Raw genomic sequence first — 19,490 nt, 5'->3', positions numbered from 1 at the left:
GGTACCACTGTAATGTTAAAGCTTTACTCAGTTACATGCAGTGTACATATTGTTATCATAAAATTTTTAAACAGATTTCATAGATGTAGGCAGTTTTAATTCTATCAAGGTCTAATTATATTTTAATGAGAGTATTTTAATGATTTATTCTTCTTTTTTAGCAGTTCCTACTTTTTATCTTTAAGCTGCCTTGAGTCCCAACAATGAAAAAGGGAAGGTATAAATATATTATAATAGTAGTAATTATAATAAGATTCCAAACAATAAAAGTAACCAAACTGTCACAAATAAGGTTAAACAAAAAAGCAACTAGTTTTACTTCATATTAAATCACATGAACAGGTACCGTATTTTTTGCTCTATAAGACGCACCAGACCACAAGACGCACCTAGTTTTTGGAGAAGGAAAACAAGAAAAAAAATATTCTGAATCTCAGAAGCCAGAACAGCAAGAGGGATCGCTGCGCAGTGAAAGCAGCAATCCCTCTTGCTGTTCTGGCTTCTGGGATAGCTGTGCAGCCTGCATTCGCTCCATAAGACGCACACACATTTCCCCTCACCTTTTAGGAGGGAAAAAGTGAGTCTTATAGAGCAAAAAATACAGTAATTTCAAGATGGCTGTCACTTCACATCAGCTGACTGGATTTACTTGGTACCTTCAGTATTGATGCTTACTATTAAACCCCTGTACAGCTTAGGACCTGGGGACTAGCCTATGATTGACTTCTTCAGAAGCCTTTTCCCACCTTTGGAATGTACCTGCCAGGGAGGTAAACTTTGCACATATTTTACATTACGTAAATACCGTACTTTTTGCTCTATAAGACTCACTTTTTCCCTCCTAAAAAGTAAGGGGAAATGTGTATGCGTCTTATGGAGCGAATGCAGGCTGCGCAGCTATCCCAGAAGCCAGAACAGCAAGAGGGATTGCTGCTTTCACTGCGCAGCGATCCCTCTTGCTGTTCTGGCTTCTGAGATTCAGAATATATTTTTTCTTGTTTTCCTCCTCCAAAAACTAGGTGCGTCTTGTGGTCTGGTGCGTCTTATAGAGCGAAAAATACGGTACTTTTTTCATTACCCCAGACTTTTAAAACAGCATCTAGGAACATAGCTCAAGGAACATAGGAAGATGCCCATTGTCCCATGTAGCTCAGTTCTGTCTACACTGACTGGCAGTGGCTCACCGAAATTTTAGACAGGTGTCCTTCCAAGTGCTACCAGGAGATGCCAGGGATTGAACTTAAGGCCTTCTACATGCAAAAGAGATGTTCTACTACTGAGTTACAGCCCTTCCCCTTAAAACCAATCTGAATTGCTTTTCTCATTCTGCTGTTTTAACTTGTTAATCTTTATCCATCATTGTTTTATCATCATTTATGAGTTGCCCTAGGAGTAGACATAAAGGTCAGGAGACCGATAGATAGAATGTATAAGTAACAATTTCAAGGCATATTTACATTGATTTCATAGCTATAATTGAATGAAAAGAGACTAATGGAAATTATATAACTGTATCAGTTTAACAAACGTGCTTTGTTCTGGTTACCAAACCATAGTAAGGAGGTTCCATTCCCTCCTTTCCCCAATACACACCCTGCCAAATCTGGATTTTCTTATTGCTTGTAGGCAGGAGTGGGGAGCACAACATGAAACCAGGCTAAGGCTGCAAAGCCTACACCAGCTTATATGGGAGTCATGCATACATACAGACATGTATACAATTGTGGGATACTTAATTTTCTAAAACCTAACTGCCTATATGCACACATCTTCAACATTTCCCTCACTAGAATATCACGATTTATGAGATTCTGAAAGAAATCATGATCTAAAATTGACTGCCATTCTGATTACTATGCCTTAAACCAATTCTGATATCACACTAGAAAGCTTAAGTATGGTACCATGAGGTGTTAAAATTGTCAAACTATGGGTTTTGAACTAGTTATGGCCATGGTTCCACCTTCAGAAGCCACTGCAGTCAAGGACTGGAGGACTGGCTATACAGAAGCAGCTTGCCTGTATAATTTTTAAAGTTCAAATCATGGCCTGGGTTCTGCATTATGGTTAGCGCTGCAAACCACAGTCTGGGTGGGGTTTGAAATGAGACCTTCCACAAAACAAGCTGAACAGACTTTGTTACAGCAGGCGTGGGTAACCTCCTGCCTGCAGACCAAGCCACAGCCACCTGCCCTATACCTGCCATATATGGCGTCAGGCATGGGACAGGGAAAAATCTGGCTCCAAAAGGAGGTTTGCAAACACCACCAATCAGTTGACCCACAGTGCCTGCAAACCCCTATGCAAAGTACTGAGCAAGATTGCTCTTTGAAAGGGACATTGAAGTCATAAGATTCCTGAGGGGAAAGTGACTGGCCGATGGGTGGCTCCAGCCACCTGTCAAACGTGGCCCATTAGGGTGGGGGAGAAAACAATCTCAACCCCCACCTGCCCAATCAGATCCTGTTCTCCACCGCTGTGTCAGAGATCGCAAAAGGAGGAGGATTTGATTCATGCCTAGTCTTAACATGCCATATCCGGATTATAGATAAGTGTTTGTTTCATTCTATTATATTGTTTTTCACTTTAAACATACACGTATTTATAGAGATTTACATGTTCTGCCTTAGGGTTCAACAGACAGCAGTACCCACCTCTCAGTTTAAGATTATGAAATTACTTGTTTTTATGCTTCCAGAAAGCTTTATGCTTAGGTGTTGGCAACTGGATATCAAAGGGCTCTAAACTAGAGAGGAAATGAATCTATAGATTTAGGAAAGCCCCACCCACTGCTAAATTGCTGCAGTTCATGGAGTCACCTGGGAATAAAGAAAGCCATTGGAGGTAGTAATCAGGGCAATGGACTGAAATTCTATGCTCGTAGGAGCACTGTCTATAAATCAGATTAATGATTTTGCAATAAAAAAAAATAAGGTGAACCTGGATAAGAAATAAAGACATCAGCAAATATGCTGCTAATCTTGAAGCACATTTAAAACCATGTTTTTGTAAGCAACACTAGAGGGGTTGTTTTTTTTAATAGACAAGCATTAAAGTCATAAGCAACGAGTACGCTCTCAATGCAATTAGATTTCCTTAACTTAATGGAACAATTTAGCAGCCCACGAGGCTCTGGGGGAAAAAAAGAGTATGACCAGCAACAGTGTGGTTGAAATGAAAAGACTCTCACAGCTTACATAAAAAACAGGAAAATCCCCCACACCCTCCAACAGAAGATTTGTAATGTTGGAGGCATGACACAAATACATGCAATTCTAATGTCTCTCCAGACTGACCAGGAAAAATCTACAATTTTCTCAAATCATACTAACTGCTTTATATAGCACCACATACATATAAATTCTCTCAGCTGTAATGCAAAGCCAAGACAACCCCTAGGAGAAAAATTAAGCCTTATGCAAGCCTATTTTCCCCAGGAGGGACTTCCAAATGACTTTATCTGAAACAGACTACTCCAGTTGACCCTCATCTAATAGCAGCAAAACAATAACCTTTTCTTTCTCTGAGGATATTTCCACTGACCTAAGTTTGCTTTTAGATTTGGGAATGCTATTAGCATTGTTTCTGTGTTTCTGACTGAAGTATGCACTAACATCCCAAAGGGACTACAGAAATATGAAACCACCTGATATATCTTGTTTCCACATCCAGAAATTATGGATTTCAGCATCTATTAGCTAACAGTGAGATCAAATCCTGCAGACTAGGCAAAATGATAGAAGCCATAATAAAAATACTGTGCCTCATGCAAACTGGAGAAAATAACAAGTAATTGGAAAGCATCAGAAACACATGCACACTATCCCCTCAAGGAACTGTGTGCTACGTAACATACCAGGTCATCCACTGATCACACGGCCATCAATTCTATCAAGGGTGTTAATAGTCCGACAGGCTACCCAGTTAGCTGCCAAATCATACACATTATGGGTCTGGAAACCTGAACTAGAAACTCCCACTTTTTTAAGACGGGGCATTAGCTTGCAAACACCACAGTTGTTCCCATACTAAAAATATGTACTTTATAGAACAGCTTTCCTTGTACTTATAATCAAAGAACTGTAGGATTATTTCTAAACACATACACAAAGTACACTAGAAAATACTACTAAAATGGATACAGTACAAAACTTTTCATCTGGATGCAAGCAGGACACAATTTTTCAACATGCTCTAGCTCACATTCTAGCACATCAGGACAAGAGTCGATAATTCCACTCACTATCCTCACCTGGTGAGTGCAACAACTACCAGCTTTCCTCCCAACCTTGTAACTAGAATGCAACTGTGCCAACCATCCCTACCTACCTCTCTTACTACAAGGTTGAGAGAAAGGCTGCTGCTTATTTCGTTGTTGTATTTCTGAGGCACCTCAGGAGAAAAAGTCCCAGAACTCCACTCCAGCTTGAAACCCACGAGAGAGAGATGGGGACTGTCCTGCAGCTATACTGTTTCCCAGGAACAAAGAAGTTGGAGAAAACAAATGGGGCTCCTTTTCACAATGCACTTTCAAGGCACTTGGAGCATAGTGGAAATGCAGCACAACTGCAGAAACAATCTGCCACCCTAGGAGAGTGGAAATTGTTCCTGGCTGTGCATGATGCTTTCAAGGGCAGGAATCTGCCCCTTGGAGAAGGGGCAGAGTCCTGGCAACCACCATTTTTTAATTGACAAGCCAAACAAACTTTGTAAACCCCTAGGGCAGGGGTGCCCAAACTTTTTTCTAAGAGGGCCAGATTTGATGAAGTGAACATGCATGAGGGCCGACCAAAGTTGCAGAGTTGTTGAACTTTACCCCAGGAAATAAACTGGATTAAATTGACCATTGGGCCGGATTTAATATCACAAGATAGGCTTTGGGGAAAACTAAGCACCTCAGACATAGACAGACGTCTACTGTGTCTCATCCGCAGTTTATACGAAAACACTCGGGTCCAGGTTAGGTGTGACTGACAGGGCCATTTATCCAAGGAAATCCAAACCTACCGTGGAGTTAAACAAGGTTGTGCCCTTGCGCCTACTTTATTCAACTTCTATATTAACTCCTTAGTAGGAAACATGGAGAAAGAAAATGCCCACCCCCCTAAATTGGCTGGTACACCCCTCCCAGTTCTCTTATATGTGGATGATGCAGTTCTAATTTCCTTCTCCTGTGTAGGCCTAAGAAAACTTCTAAGATCTCTCACTGTTTATTGTAATGCCAAACAATTAACAATTAACTATAGCAAATCGAAAGTTATGGTGTTCTCTAAAAAAAGAATGAGACACAAATGGAGAATTGACAATCGACCTATTGAACACGTATCATCTTTTACATACCTGGGTTTAATCTTCCAGGAAAAGGGCCCGTGGCATTATCAGGTTAAAAATACTATTGTAAATGCCCAAAGATCTACCAAAGCTATTATAACGTTTTTCTACGGAAAAGGGGGCCAATATATTCCGGCAGCCTCCCAGGTCTTTGCTGCAAAAATATTAAAACAACTGACATATGGCTCTCAGATCTGCAGCTTCTTAAACCTTGCTCCCTTAGAATCATTCCAAACTAAGTTCTATCACTGCCTGCTAAGGATCCCTTCTTGTGTGTCTAACATAGCTGTCCACCTGGAGGTCAGGAAAACCCCTGTTGGCGCTCAGATATGGAATCTGAAGATCCATTACTGGTTAAAACTTATCTTTTTCCCTGTTGGGTTGGCACCCTTAACCCTACTGGATTCCTACCAATCCAAATGGAAAGCTACACTGCATGAAAAACTAAGAGGCTTGGAGTTTTCTCCACAGGCCCTGATAGCTGTAGGTTATGAGAAAGCTAGAGCAATAATCCGCCAACGAATTTGGGATGTGGAACTGCAATGCCACGTGAGCGAGATGAATAAACACCCAGCAATAAAAGATAATGGGAGAGGATTTACCCCAGCAAATTATTTGTCAAAATTACAAACACCTAAATACAGACAGTCATTTACCCTCGCAAGATTCAACGTGCTGCCATCTGCCTTATTGCAGGACAGATTTGAGGGTAAACCATACGCGGAACGAGTCTGCCCCTGTGGCTTGATGGAGGTAGAAACTGTCTCTCATGCCTTGTTACGCTGCCATTTCTACGGGGATATATGCTCAGTATTTATTACCCCTGCTATGCAAAAATCTCCAAATGATTCTGAACTTCAATGTCTAAAATCCCTGGCAGAGGACAAGGATCCCGAGATCACGTTAAGGGTAGCCAAATTCTGTGCAATTGCCATAAAACTTAGGGAACAAGCTGTGCTATCATAATGATTAAGGCCTTAAATGATAATTTTAGGTTATATGTTAATAACTAAGTTTTAATTTATATATTTTTAAACTGCTGCTATATCTGTATTGTCCCTGTTATACCTAATTGCAAATTCAAATGTATTCCTATTGTGTTTTATGACTTCCTTGATATTGTATGTGGGCTGGAACTGGTCTGTGACCAAAATAATAAAATTCATTCAGACTTTGGACATGTGTGCCCTAGGGATAAGGTACACGTTTTCCACATGAATTACTCACCTCATATTTTCTGTAGTTTACTAATAAGGCAAGCAGGACAACAGCTTCATAACCATGTTCCCTGCGACTGGGAAGACTGGAGAGGATCTAAAATCAAGAAAAGGAATAACTTAGATTAACTGTGGTTCTATGCTGCAAAGAACAAAGTGATTCTAGACACCTGAACTGAAAAGATGTAGATAAACAACAGGCAAACAGACCCAAAGTCTGTTTCAAAAATGAACCTATAAAACTTTAAAAAGGCCTTGACAATCCCCATTTGTATACAGCAAATTCAAACGAAAATTTTACCTTGAAGAGAATCAGCACATTTGAAGGGCATGAATAGCTGGGTACGGACTTAAGCTGACTGCACTAAAAAAAAATTACTTGTCATAGCTTATTAGAGAATTAGGTTCACAGTGCCAAATTTATAAAAGTTCTGAATGAAATCTTCTAAAATGCATACACTGACCAAAAGAAAAACAGAAAGACTAAAGCAAGAGAGACATTAACATGCTACTTGGCATTCATCTTAAGTTTCCATTTAAGCAACATCACAGGAACTGCACTATTTATAGCTATGCAGTATGGAAAATTTAACTGCCCAGAGATTTGTGGTTTTTTTAGGGGGGGGTGGAACTTACCTGTAAGATAGCTTCAAAGATGCTGTTAATCATCACATACTCCAGAATTGTGTTTTGACTGATGTTATCTGTCACCTGAATTGAGAATCAAAGGGCGGTTGTTGTTTTAAAGAAGTTTCTGGAAGTGACAACACACTTAAAACATGCTCTTATCTACTACTACCCTTGCAAAATTACTGAACTGCACCCACCACTCCACAGTATTTTTGTTGTCTCCTGTTTCAAGAAGCAGTGCTCTCAGTTACCGAAACTCTCCCATATTCTGTGTAATGAAGCCCATTCTTTGTGGGTTCTAGGCATATGTACTAGGGCTACAGTGAGGTTACTGATTTTGGTATACACTTTAAGGATTTTACTTAGTACAATATTAATGCTATCTTATCACTTATATAATTGCCCCTGAACCATTATGTTCTGGGCTATCTTCTGTCCTTATGGGTGCTTTCTAAATATTGCCAGTAATAAAATCAGTATTTCATACACCAGAAGATTCATCACAATGCTTCTTGCTACATTCCTACCGTTGAGCTCTGGATAGAGGGAAGCTGAAAATCTCTGTTAGAAAATATGGCTTAGGCTAGGGACTCTTGAAACTTAACACTTTACTTGGCAGAGCTTTAGGGATGTGCTTAAGGTACAGAAGCTCACATACTTGCATTAATTATGGGTTGGCCTACCTCTCACCCTGCCCTCAGGGTGATTTTCCTTGTTTATTATTAGCTATTGGGAAAAGTTGTAGGATAGGATAGACAAGACAGACATTTGTAAAGAGAGAAAAAACAATACAAACTTGCAACAAAAAAGAAACCAATTCCTCACAGGTAGACATCAGCAACAAATACAAAACTCTATGTAAATTAGTAAATCTTCCCTAAAATAATTAAGGGTATCAAACTTCCCTCCATGAGATGCATACGCTGAACAATCTTAAAACAGGGTCTACACATAAGAGTATATTCCTGCCTGTGACAGGAAAAGAGGCTTCACATTAAATGTACTAACACAATACTTATATCCAAGACTGTAATTTAGACAGCAGTCATCTCTGTAAAAGGAATAATGATCAGCTGGAATTGAAAGTTCCTCTGCCTTAGAAATTAAGAATTCCTTGCTAATTCACAAATAACAATTTCCAAGTTTTGAAAGTGCATGCTTTTTATAGTTGACTCTCTATTGTCTATTACTTACAGTCACCAAACAGAGTAATAGCTTCAAGCACAAATTCTTGAGACTTTCAGAGCCTTCTGCACATAGCAGAGCATCCAGACTCTCCATCAGATTCTAGAGGGGAAAAAGTTACTATGAACCACAGCATATCCATTACTTCTCACAGCCCCCACACGGACGCTGTACCCGATACAGTACTAGGAACTGCTTTAGCCTGAGTGAGACTACAGGCCCATCTAGCTCAGTCTTGTCTACACCAGGGGTTGTCAACCTGGTCCCTACTGCCCACTAGTGGGCATTTCAGGATTCTAGGAGGGCGGTAGGGGGTTCTACGGCACAAGCTGAATCCTCCTTCCATTGACTACCCTGGTTTACACTGACTAGCAATGGCTCTCCAGGACTTCAGGCAGGGAACATTCCTAGCCCTACCTGGATATGTCAGGGATTGAATTTAGGACCTTCTGCATGCAAGGCAGATGCTCTGTCACTGAGCTATGGCCCTTCCCCACAGAGTTTAATCATGATCCTTGATGGGAAGGATCTATGTCAGTAAAATTCTAGGTCAGGAATGAGGAACCTTTGGATCTCTGAATATGGTTGACTTCAAATGCCCATCAGCCTTAGCCAGCATGGCTAAGGTAAGAGATGATGGAAGTTGCAGTCCAACATCTGGAGGACCACAGGTTCTCCATCTCTGGTCTAAATGAAGCTGTCTTGAATACATACTATTATGTCTGGTCCCCTCTGTAATGGCTTTACAAAAGCTAATAAAAGCTTTCCATTTAAAGAATGTTCTTTGTTTGTAGACTGCTCTTTTACTGTATTTGTTTTCATCTGATACTTTGGAATAACTTCTACTATGCCGCTGGTCCTGGTGTTTTAAAATTCTTAACTTTTCATAACTTATATTTTATTTTGCTAAATCGTGTTTTGATTTTGTTGTTAGCTGCCTAGAGTTTTTTATGGGGGGATTTGTGTACAAATGTCTTTAATAAATAAATCTGTTTAATTACTGCCATCTCTAGAAGGTATTCTCTAAAAGGTATTCTGTCCCATCATCTAAAACATAAATATTACCAAATAAACATTTCCCAAGGCAGATAACCACAACAAATTAAAGCAACAGTTCTGCCTAAAACTGTGCTTCATCAAATCAAAACCACACAGTGTGGATTGTGACACACAATTTTGTTCCCTCAGAATCTCAGCCGATTTCACAAAAGGAAATAAAAATGTACGCCCAGATGGTTGCACAGAGTAGCCTGAGAGTGAAGTGTCAGTGCTTGCATGAAGGATCCTTGAGTGGGGCTTCCTTGCTCTGATCTGATTATGCTGTAATTCTCAAGCAAGGTGCTATTATACTGTAATTAGCCTTGCTTCCTTATGGAGCTAATTCCCCCACACACAAAAGAAAACCCAGCTGTGATACATTTAGTTATGAAGCATTTTAAAGGATTTCTATTTTTGTCCTCTAGTTGCAAATCACAGCCTCATTATAGATATTTATACAGTGTCTAAAAGTCAACACATCATTTGTGCAAAAAGCACTATATGCCATTATTTCTTCTCTGTTACCAGTACTCAGAGGACAAAGAAAGCTAGCAGAAATATAAGCAACGCATGAGGTTGCATGCAGATATCAACTATATTTGAAATGAGACTGTCCATACCTTGGCCAGGACCTTTAATACTATGGGAGACACAGTAACCAATACATCAACAATAGATTAACATGTCTCTTCCACAAGCACACCATTGCCTCTTACTGCAGTCTCCCTAACCCTCACCCGCAGCACTTTCTTTTACTGCACTCTAGCTAGCCCTCACCTTCATACACAGTTCAGCCTTGTCAAAACCCATTAACATGTTGATGATGTCAAAGCCAGATGTGGATTTGTTCTTCTGATGAACTCCACGAATCAGTGCACACAGCGTCTGTGTCGGAAAGAGAAAAACACTAGAACTGTGAGAAAGCTTTCAGTGCACCAAGAGCCTATTATTATATGCCCTAGACCCTTACAGCTGTATTTTGGGAAGATGTTTACTTTGATTTAGTATAACACAGCAGATTCATATTACATAGTCTTCACTCTCTTCCATGTCCATGCAGGCTGCATTTTTAGTATGCTTGCCTGTTTTAGAACTTGAAATATGCTTACATAGATTCAGTCTCAATTACTCTCCTGACTGCCAACAAAGTAGCAAAGAAGAGAAACCATTTTATTATTATATAAATGCTAACAGAGGGGATTTTTGGTCTAGCACACTGAACTGACATGTATCTTAGTCAATCTTAATGGGAAGTGGACTCTTTCCCTCATCAACACTGATACAACTGTCATTAGCTGCCTGTTCCTGGGTTTAGCTCCACTGGAGACACAAAATGTACAGTACAGCACCTGTAATGCATTGACCACTCTGATAGGATGTTCTTCTCCCAAAGCCCGGATGCAGCGCTGGAACAAACAGTTAATATTATCTTTTATCTTCATCAGCTCTTCGCCATCTAAAGACTCCAGCTTCCCTTCCAGGTACTCCAAGTTCACCTGTCAAGACAAAGGGAAAAGGGAAAAGCCAATTCATGGAGTCACTGAGGACATGGCTAAAGGTGGAAAATTGCTACATAGATGAGTAAACATGAAGAGATGATTAGAAGACAGTGGATGTTTTTGATCTTTGCTATATTACCTTCATGAGGAAGAGCTCCTCCCAAAACCGAGGACTGCATTTACTGGGATCCTCTGTCTGAAAGAGAACGTAATTCCTGTTACAATGGCCACTGTGGATACAAAATATGGGTGTCCTTATAGCAATATTATAACCAGGAAAACAGGAAACAGCATGCAGAAATGGGCCCTGAGACACACCATATATTCTTCCGCAGTTTATCAATGGTAGAGCCTGCAGAGGTAATTCTAAATGAGGAAATCTCCTGCTGTACAGATATACTCACCTCAAAGCAGCAAAGTAAAAGCATACCCAGAGGCAGGATTCACTGCATTCCCCTTCTCATTCTTAATACTAGATACTACTAATACTAAACTAAGAGAGGAAACCAGAGATAATGCAATAAGGGACAGCTCCAGGGCAACCTGCCTTACACTTCCCAATGGGACTACTTCAGCATAGTAAAATGTATCCTGCAGCTGAACAAAATGCCACAATGAGGAGAGCAAAGTCCAATCCTTACCGTAAAGATCTCATCATACATTAGCACAACCTTCTCTTTCAAGGGTTTCTTACTAGCTGAAGATTTCCGGAGCAATCCGCCTTTCTTCTCAGCTTGCGCCATGGCTTACAATCTATGGATACAGAGACATGCCACATTTCAGAGAAGCTCTCTCAAGATTAATTTACACAGCATTCACACGTTTCCAGGTTATGCTCTGCTTTAAAAAAAAATTAGAGCTTACAAGGCACTTTATAGCTATTAACTACATTACAACCATCTTAATTTCCTCTGGGCTGCTTCACACATATTTTTTCTACATAAGAGAAAAATGTACAAAAAATAAGTTTAATAAAATGCAAGCGTACATTTGTCCAAATGTGCATAATACAAAATAGATTTGCACATGATTTTTTTATATGCAATGGTTTTCTTCTTATACCTGCTGCAGGAATCATTTCACATCAGGTATTCTGGACAGAAAGCGAAAGTGTGGAGCATGGAAGATTACAGATTCATTTAAAAAGGTGAGGAACTGGAGAGAAAGTCTTGTCAAAAGTAATCCAACAAATATCTGGCTAAGCCAGAGTCCCAAACAGGAAACCCCAAGCAGGAAGTATAAATTTGGCACCTAAGAAAGTAGAAATTGGTCTACTGAGCACTATAGTTGTATCAGAAGTCCTGCTAAATTAGGAATCCTGCAACACAACTTCACACCAATCTTATACACATAAAAATCTGTACCTGTTAATATAAAAATGCAGTGCACACAAGCCACAGATACACATTTAGAAATATATTATGTAGATACGTGCTCCAGGCAGTTAGCGTTGACTGAAATTCTAAACATGTACAAATGATGATAAGCACACCTTTGTTTAACATAGGAATTGGCCCAAAGGAATATTTTCTATTCAACAACTATTCTCTACCATTATTGAAAAGTTTGCTTTCCTCTTGTGAGCAAGAAGTCACAAAGAAAGTGTCACACTGCCCTACAATCCCATAGCCTACATACACTTTGCAAAAGTCTCCTTTCCTGGGGTAAACTACCAGCCCTCACCCCAATACTAGGATTACTGGATTTAAAGCAACTAGCATCTGTGCTGACATAGACTTATAGAGGTAAAGCAGAAGCTGGGGCATATGGCAGTTCCATTTAGGCACAATAAATAATGCACAGAGCAGCACAAACATGGTAGCACATCTGCAACGCCTAAAGAGCTCCTCATTTCAACTGCTTACAATAGAGAGAAAATACCACAACTTTCTGCTTCATGAGCATTTCCAGTGACTGACATATATTAGCTTCAGCCTACCACACAGAGATTTATCTTCTGCAAACATCAGGCATATGAAGCAGGTCATATAGCAGGACATTTCTTCCACATATTTGTCTGGTCTAAAGGGGCAGGTGCAGAAACATTCACCATTGTTACCTTTGGAACACAATGCCAATCTCTAGCAGGTAGTGCAATGCACTACTGGCATCACCTTCTTACAACTTTTCTTACAACTTTTTTTAATTGTTATAGTCAATTAACTTTTATTCCAAGTAGACTCACTGAAGTTAATGGACCTAAGTTAGCCATGGTCACTAATTTCAAGGGGTCTACTCTGAATACAAGTTGGTTGAATACGACCCAGAAAGTTGTAGGAAGGCGATACCAGTAGCACAACATTCTGTTTGTCAGACTCAAAGATTTTTGCGACAAAAATCAGAAAGTCTGAGCAAGATCAATAGGGCACACTTACGTCCATATACTCCGAGTAGTCTACCTGGAATACAGCTAATCACTCCATGTCACCACTACTAAAACAACAAGCCATACTTCTGGTTCAAAGTTATTTCATGGGGTTAAACAACATCCTTGTACACCTAGTCAGGAGTTGAGTAACAGATTTCAGTTCTTGTGTTGGGTGCCCAGGAAAGCAAAATATTCTACATCCCTTTGTAAAGTGAGAGCAAAGAAGCTTCAGACAGGTAACACAATCATGCAGATAAGTTCACGTTTTCAACAAAGCTAGAAGTGGGACACAGGCTGTCCTAAACTAGACAGAGTACACATGCATATGGGAAATTGCTAGAGGCAACAATTAAGACTGTCTCTTCTATCTTATAGCTGCCTACGTTAGAGAATCCAAAGTAACATGTGGAAAGCTGTTAACAAAAAGTACAAATACCCTCTCATTCTAAAACTTCAAGGGCTTTTTTGGTCTCGTGATCTACAGAAATCACTGGTACAGACCTTCATTCTTCTTCAGTTTTAGAAAAGTAGCTGCTTATTTCAACAGAGCTATTACCATGTTTCCAAACAAACACAGCATCATAATTCTAGCTGATTGAAATGCATCCCCAAGGTCTTCAACATCTGAGGGTCCACTAAGGGGCTGAGCAAGAGAGATCAATAGGTGGAATGGATTATAGCATTCCTCCAGCATCCCAATCCAGAGCAACTTTTTTAAAAGCTTGACCAGGTAGTATGCAATACCCAAGGGTGGGACAGGGCAGGGAGAATTATAGTCAGACAGATTCTGATTTTCAAATAATGCCCTAAACGCTACCAACAAACAGGAGAAGGATATTGTTATGCCCTGGTTGTGAACCTCTCCGACTTCTCTCTCTAGTCACCGTCGACAGCCAAAGGCCAGACCCAAAGTAATGTCTGCCACCACAGACTGAAACCCACTGAAGCAATGTCAGAGTACGTAGCTGCTGTGTTCCTGCATCACCACCCCTCTGCTTTCTCCAGCCCCTTCGGCCTGCTGTAACAGGCAGAGAAGAAAAGAGGCAACAGAGCAACAGGGCAGCTACATACACAGAGCAGCTACATACACAGCTGCTGCCAGATACATTAATTTCTCCTTATCTCATATTATGCAGAAAGACTAAAAAAGAAGAAGCGAGATTAAACATTGACTTTCACAGAGATTACATTAAAATCAGGAAATACTCTATGGCACCATACAATTATATGTTGAAACTGAAATATTTCTAGAAATAGAATTTTCTGTTCTAAACATAATATTTTACAGTGCAATGTTTCCCTGTCATAACTTGCAGTCTCATCCCATGACTGAAGCTACATAAGAAGAACTCTACTGAGCTTATCTTGTCCACCATTCTGGTCTCACAGTAGCCAACCAGATGCCAAAGGGAAGCCCCTAGGCAAGGCATGCCTGCAACAGCACTCTCCCATTCCCGGCAAATGATATTCAGAGGCAAGCTCATTTCTTTCTACTGCCAGAGTTTAAAACTGATCTACAAGGGAACAAAATTAAGCCCACAATAACCTCAGAATGGCCTCAGTGCTTACAAATTAAGCCTCTTGCGATCCCACATCCAGGAATACATTTGCACACCTAGAACTAATTGGAACTAAGGAAACCACTTGAGTGTGAGCAATATAGACTCCAACTGCCTCATATTAAGTTGTAAACACACTCCACAGCCAGTGGGGGGTAACATTATTTTATTATCCTGAAACCTACAGCTGAAGTAATAGAGTAGCCAGTTTTGAATTTCAAACTTCTTATCCCAAGAAAGCAAAGCATCTGACCGAAGTTAATTACAGGTGTGATACAAGTACCTTCCTTAGAATCAGCACTTACAATTTTGATCTTCTTTTGTCCAGCTCAGTGACTAAGAAGCCCCCATGTGAAGCTGCTACTACTTCTGTAATACAAAGAGAAAGGGAGAAAAGAATACAATAAGATCAAGTTTGCAATGCAAGAACTCCTGCTCTCCTGCCAGGTTCCAACTCCCAGGTTAAAACCTGCCTGACAATGACTTGATCACTGCCCAGCAACTTTAGCTCACGTGTTTCAGATCCCTCCACCACAAAAACACCCAACCGGCTGATCTTACCAATACACAGAGGGAAAATACAGAAGCAAAATGAGAAAGTAGAAGAATTAGAGACAGAAAAATAAAATAGACACTGTTGGCATAACCAACCACAACTACTTCTAGAGAATGGCAGACAAACAGATGGCAACCCATTAAGGGTTAGACATATCAGTCACAAATATGCAGTTTTATTTATGATATTTAGAAGCATAATATAAGATGTCCCTCTACATCAGAGCCTCCGAACAGCTTACAAAGGATTCCCAAGAATCCACCCATTATAGCAGGGGTGGGAAGAGTGTAGACTGGAATCTACTGATAGATCTCTAGACCATTTGCAATAAATCAGGAAGCATTCCTGACTCCCAGTTGTTTAAAAATAGCAACAAGATGACTTTTTACACCTAAATTAGGCTGCAGAAATGAAGAACGCTAACCAGGAATGCACTTTTCTGTGAAAGGGTTGTGAGCTTAATTCAGTTATGGTACTGAAAACCAATTCCTGGGCTCAGAATGTACTCAGAGGCACCCTTTTCTTTAATTATAACTATGTCTTTTGCTCCTGGCGCTGGTTAATAGATCTTGGGACTCTAATAAAGAACAAAGTATATTTGCCAAGTCTGTAGTCTGTCTACTCTTTCCTGATAGAGCCAATTCTGCTTCGTACTTGCAGCAAAAGTGTGCCAGGTACTTTCAGACCATCCTCCAGGCCAATCAATCTCAATTATAATAAACTAACCATCAACACTGGGACACAAACCTCTAATCAAATTTTGCTATTGGAATGTGAGCTGGTGGGAAATGTTACCTCTTGAACTAGAGAGGTATGGGTCCAAATTCCTACTTAGGCATGAATGCAGATTGTCTTTTAAGTTAACTGTACTCTTACAACTTCAGCTCCCCTTCATTATGTACAAATGTTAATTATTTAAACAAAGCTTCAATGAGAAGTTGTTACAGAAATAAAAACCATGAGGAAATCTTCTAATCTGTGTCAGAGCTACCACAAAATGTAAACCATGGAATCTGTTACCTTTGAATAAATGCTAATACACTTTCAAAGCAGTGTTGGGATTATGTGAACAGATACTCATTATGATGGGATATAAAGGGTTGCATCGAGTGGAGGCACAAGATGATGATGAAATTACTAATAGTGAAATCAAGTGGGGAATGCCAGGAAAAGTAACAAGAACACAGAGAAATATGAGAGAAGAATCAGATCATTCAAGGGAACTCCAAGGGTTGCAGATATAAAACAATTTAAAAACAAAAACCGCCAATAAGGGCAGAAAATTCTCAGTAACCACAGAATATTGTTTGTGAAAAGGAGGGCAGAAGTGGTGTGTGTGTAGAAAGGGAATGGCCTGCTGGAGGAGGGAAGCCATAGTTACCTAGCTGTAACCCCATGTGCATTTTCCTATTTCCCTTATGGCTACTTTCATGCATAAAGAAAAGGGTCACCATGAATACCACATCAACTGTGGTTTTAAGTTCTGCAGCTTCTCTTTTACTTCAAAGCGTTTGCTTTATGAAATGGGGAAATGCATAAGGTATTTTATAAGTCATTTTTAAAACTTATGCCTTGCCGTTAAGCAAGTGTTCACCATTTCAATTTTAGGTTCCCTCACTTAGTTATGTGTGACCCAAAAAAACTATAGACCGAAGAAATCAAAACACAGGTATATTTTAAAATGAATACAAGTGGCACATGCAGATTGCAATATTTCTGAGAAGTTGTTTGATTTTATTAACATGTGCAAGCACACTTGGAGCTGCTTCAGACATTACAAAATCCCAACATGGAGCTACTTCTGTGGGAATTAACACATACATAGATCATCAAAGAAAGTGGACAACACATATGTATTATAATGCATGTGTACACTTTTCTTGTGCACCCAGCTGCTATAATCACTCAGCTTTCCTGTGAACACATAAAGCGCGTACATGCACTGTGACGGTATAAGCTATAAACATAGGAGCCAACTCCTACGAACCGATTAACAGTCTTCACTGTGCCCATAGGTATACCCTGGAAGGCTAAGAAAAGAAGAGAATCCACCCTTGAAGAATATTAATTTAGTCATCTCCAACAGCTGGGAATTGACTCTATTACGCGATCTAGAAACAAGATTTGGGGCAGGGGAGCCAATCGTTTATCAAAATATGTGGAAACAAGAGAAGAAAGAGCACATTGGTCCCAATTATGAGGGCAGGGAACCACGTGGAAGCTTAAGCGTGTGGGCAACAGCAGAACAAGACACTTCACCTGCCCCCAAATGAGAGCTCTTCCCTCTTCCATACTACTGCAACAGGGGTGCAGGAAGGTGAAAGCACTTAACAGAAAAGAGGAGTGGGGGGAGATGACTAGAGCAGGAAATGCATAAAACTGCCTCCTGAGCAGCAGCACCTACCTACTTCCTCCCGCCCCACCCTGCCCCACCCCAACTCACCTCCACTGTAAATGGGGCTCTCCTCTTCCCATCCCAGGTACGGTCCCCTATCCCACGTACACAGAAAACAGGTGCGCTCAGGCCCCCTTCTCCCTAAACACGCCCCCAAGAGCGCCCCACAGGCAGCCTCCTCCAAAGTCCCCCTCTGCACCCCAACACGCCTCCCTCCCAGTCATGTTTTGCCACCCGACCCCAGGCAGTGCCGCCAGGTCCTCTCCCACCGCCACCCCAACTTCGTACCCTGGCCGCTCCCTCCCTAGCCTCAAAGGGCGCTGCCTAACTACACAGCGCGGGGCGCAACCGAGGCCGGACCCTAAAAGGAAGGGAGCGAAACAGCCCCCGTTACCTGAGCGGGGCGACCGCCTCTCGGCGCGCATGCGCCACCGAGTCAGACTTCACCCCGCCCTCTCCCTACTACGCAGGCGCGCCGTCCTTTATCTGCCCGGCCCCACCTCCAACCACCTTGCGGAGGACGGCTTCTGCTGGGTACTAGTGCGAGTTGAGTGCGGATGAAAAGCAAACGGCATAGGCGAGAGCCGGCCTTACACGGGCATATATGGGGGGAAAGGAAACCTTCAGCAGAACTGGCTCCCCGCAGCCAGTTGTTTTGTAATCTACCCCAGGATTAGAAAGTACGGAAGCAGTTGTAATTTTCACAGCCCGATCCAGTGTATTTACACCCCACGCGCTTTTTTACCTAGGGGGAAGCTCTGTTAAACCTATTGCGGCTTACTCCAGAGTCAACATGCAAAGAATCGTACTAGAGGGATCCAGTGTCCTGCGTACGGGAATCTTAAGCCCTCCTTATCATAGCTGTCAACTTTTTCCTTTTCTTGTGAGGAATCCTATTCGGGATAAGGGAATTTCCCTTAAAAAATGGGGAAAGTTGACAGCTATGCTCCTAATGGAAAACTTCTCTTCTCCTGTACTAGTGAAAGGATCCACATCCACATCCACATAATCTGCCTCCAAGATCTCTAATCAGCTGATCCCCGTTCCTAAGACCTTGAAGTAACCTGACCATTAGGTCCCATCGTGACCAACTCTGGGGTTGCGGCACTCATCTCGCTTTATTGGCCGAGAGAGCCAGCATACAGCTTCCGGGTCATGTGGCTAGCATGACTAAGCCGCTTCTGGCGAACCAGAGCAGCACACGGAAATGGCATTTACCTTCCCACCGGAGGTTGGCTAGGTTGGCAGGAGCAGGGACCGAGCAACGGAAGCTCACTCCGTCACAGGGATTCGAACTGCCGACCTTCTGATCGGCAAGTCCTAGGCTCTGTGGTTTAACCCACAGCACCACCCGCATCCCTTAGACCTTGAAGTAGCCTGTGTAAAAGAAGCAGTTACCACCACGAGGCAGGAAGGATCCTCCATGTGCTTTTACACACTCACACAGCGTAAGCATGAAGAAACCCTAGCTGCAAATTAATCCATGCAATTTAATCAGATCAAATCAATCAGCTGGTTTGTCGTCCTGTAAATATGTACTCTTCATGTACCGCTGCGCATACTCACTGTTAGATAAGAACAAACTGTTGACGTTTGATTCGCTTGCTTGCAGTCAGCAGATTTGCAGAAATTTGCAACTAGATGGCTGTTCATCCTGCTCTGCAGATAGTCTGGGCGTGTTTGTCATTCCAGACTTTTTCCTGCCCCTGCTT

The 19,490-nt window shown here is 41.3% G+C and overlaps 1 protein-coding gene and 1 long non-coding RNA gene across 5 annotated transcripts in view; one reads left to right on the top strand and one right to left on the bottom strand.

The window, feature by feature from the left end:
- The window catches only part of ARMH3 (armadillo like helical domain containing 3), a 122,320-nt gene extending 102,830 nt beyond the window's left edge, over positions 1–19,490 (bottom strand). The window contains exons 1-9 of one of the 4 annotated variants that reach the window (XM_083615318.1): positions 18,173–18,238; positions 15,133–15,196; positions 11,542–11,653; positions 11,040–11,096; positions 10,751–10,897; positions 10,179–10,286; positions 8,373–8,465; positions 7,185–7,259; positions 6,559–6,645 (exon numbers count right to left, since the gene is read on the bottom strand). In XM_083615318.1, the coding sequence (XP_083471444.1) occupies positions 6,559–6,645; positions 7,185–7,259; positions 8,373–8,465; positions 10,179–10,286; positions 10,751–10,897; positions 11,040–11,096; positions 11,542–11,643 (669 nt within the window). In that variant the 5' untranslated portion in view covers positions 11,644–11,653; positions 15,133–15,196; positions 18,173–18,238. Of the gene's footprint in view, positions 1–6,558; positions 6,646–7,184; positions 7,260–8,372; positions 8,466–10,178; positions 10,287–10,750; positions 10,898–11,039; positions 11,097–11,541; positions 11,654–15,080; positions 15,197–18,172; positions 18,239–19,344 lie in introns of those variants that run through there. The other 3 variants (XM_083615319.1, XM_083615321.1, XM_083615320.1) reach the window with 3 other exon arrangements.
- LOC310763378 lies at positions 11,970–15,988 on the top strand. The gene is made up of 2 exons (XR_014548603.1): positions 11,970–12,047; positions 15,156–15,988. It is a non-coding gene; the product is annotated as an uncharacterized lncRNA (long non-coding RNA).

Source organism: Podarcis filfolensis (assembly GCF_964270895.1).
Source record: "Podarcis filfolensis genome assembly, chromosome: 5".
NCBI classification, from domain to species: domain Eukaryota; kingdom Metazoa; phylum Chordata; class Lepidosauria; order Squamata; family Lacertidae; genus Podarcis; species Podarcis filfolensis.
Note: the sequence above shows the minus strand (reverse complement) of the source record. Positions and strands in the feature narration are given on the sequence as shown.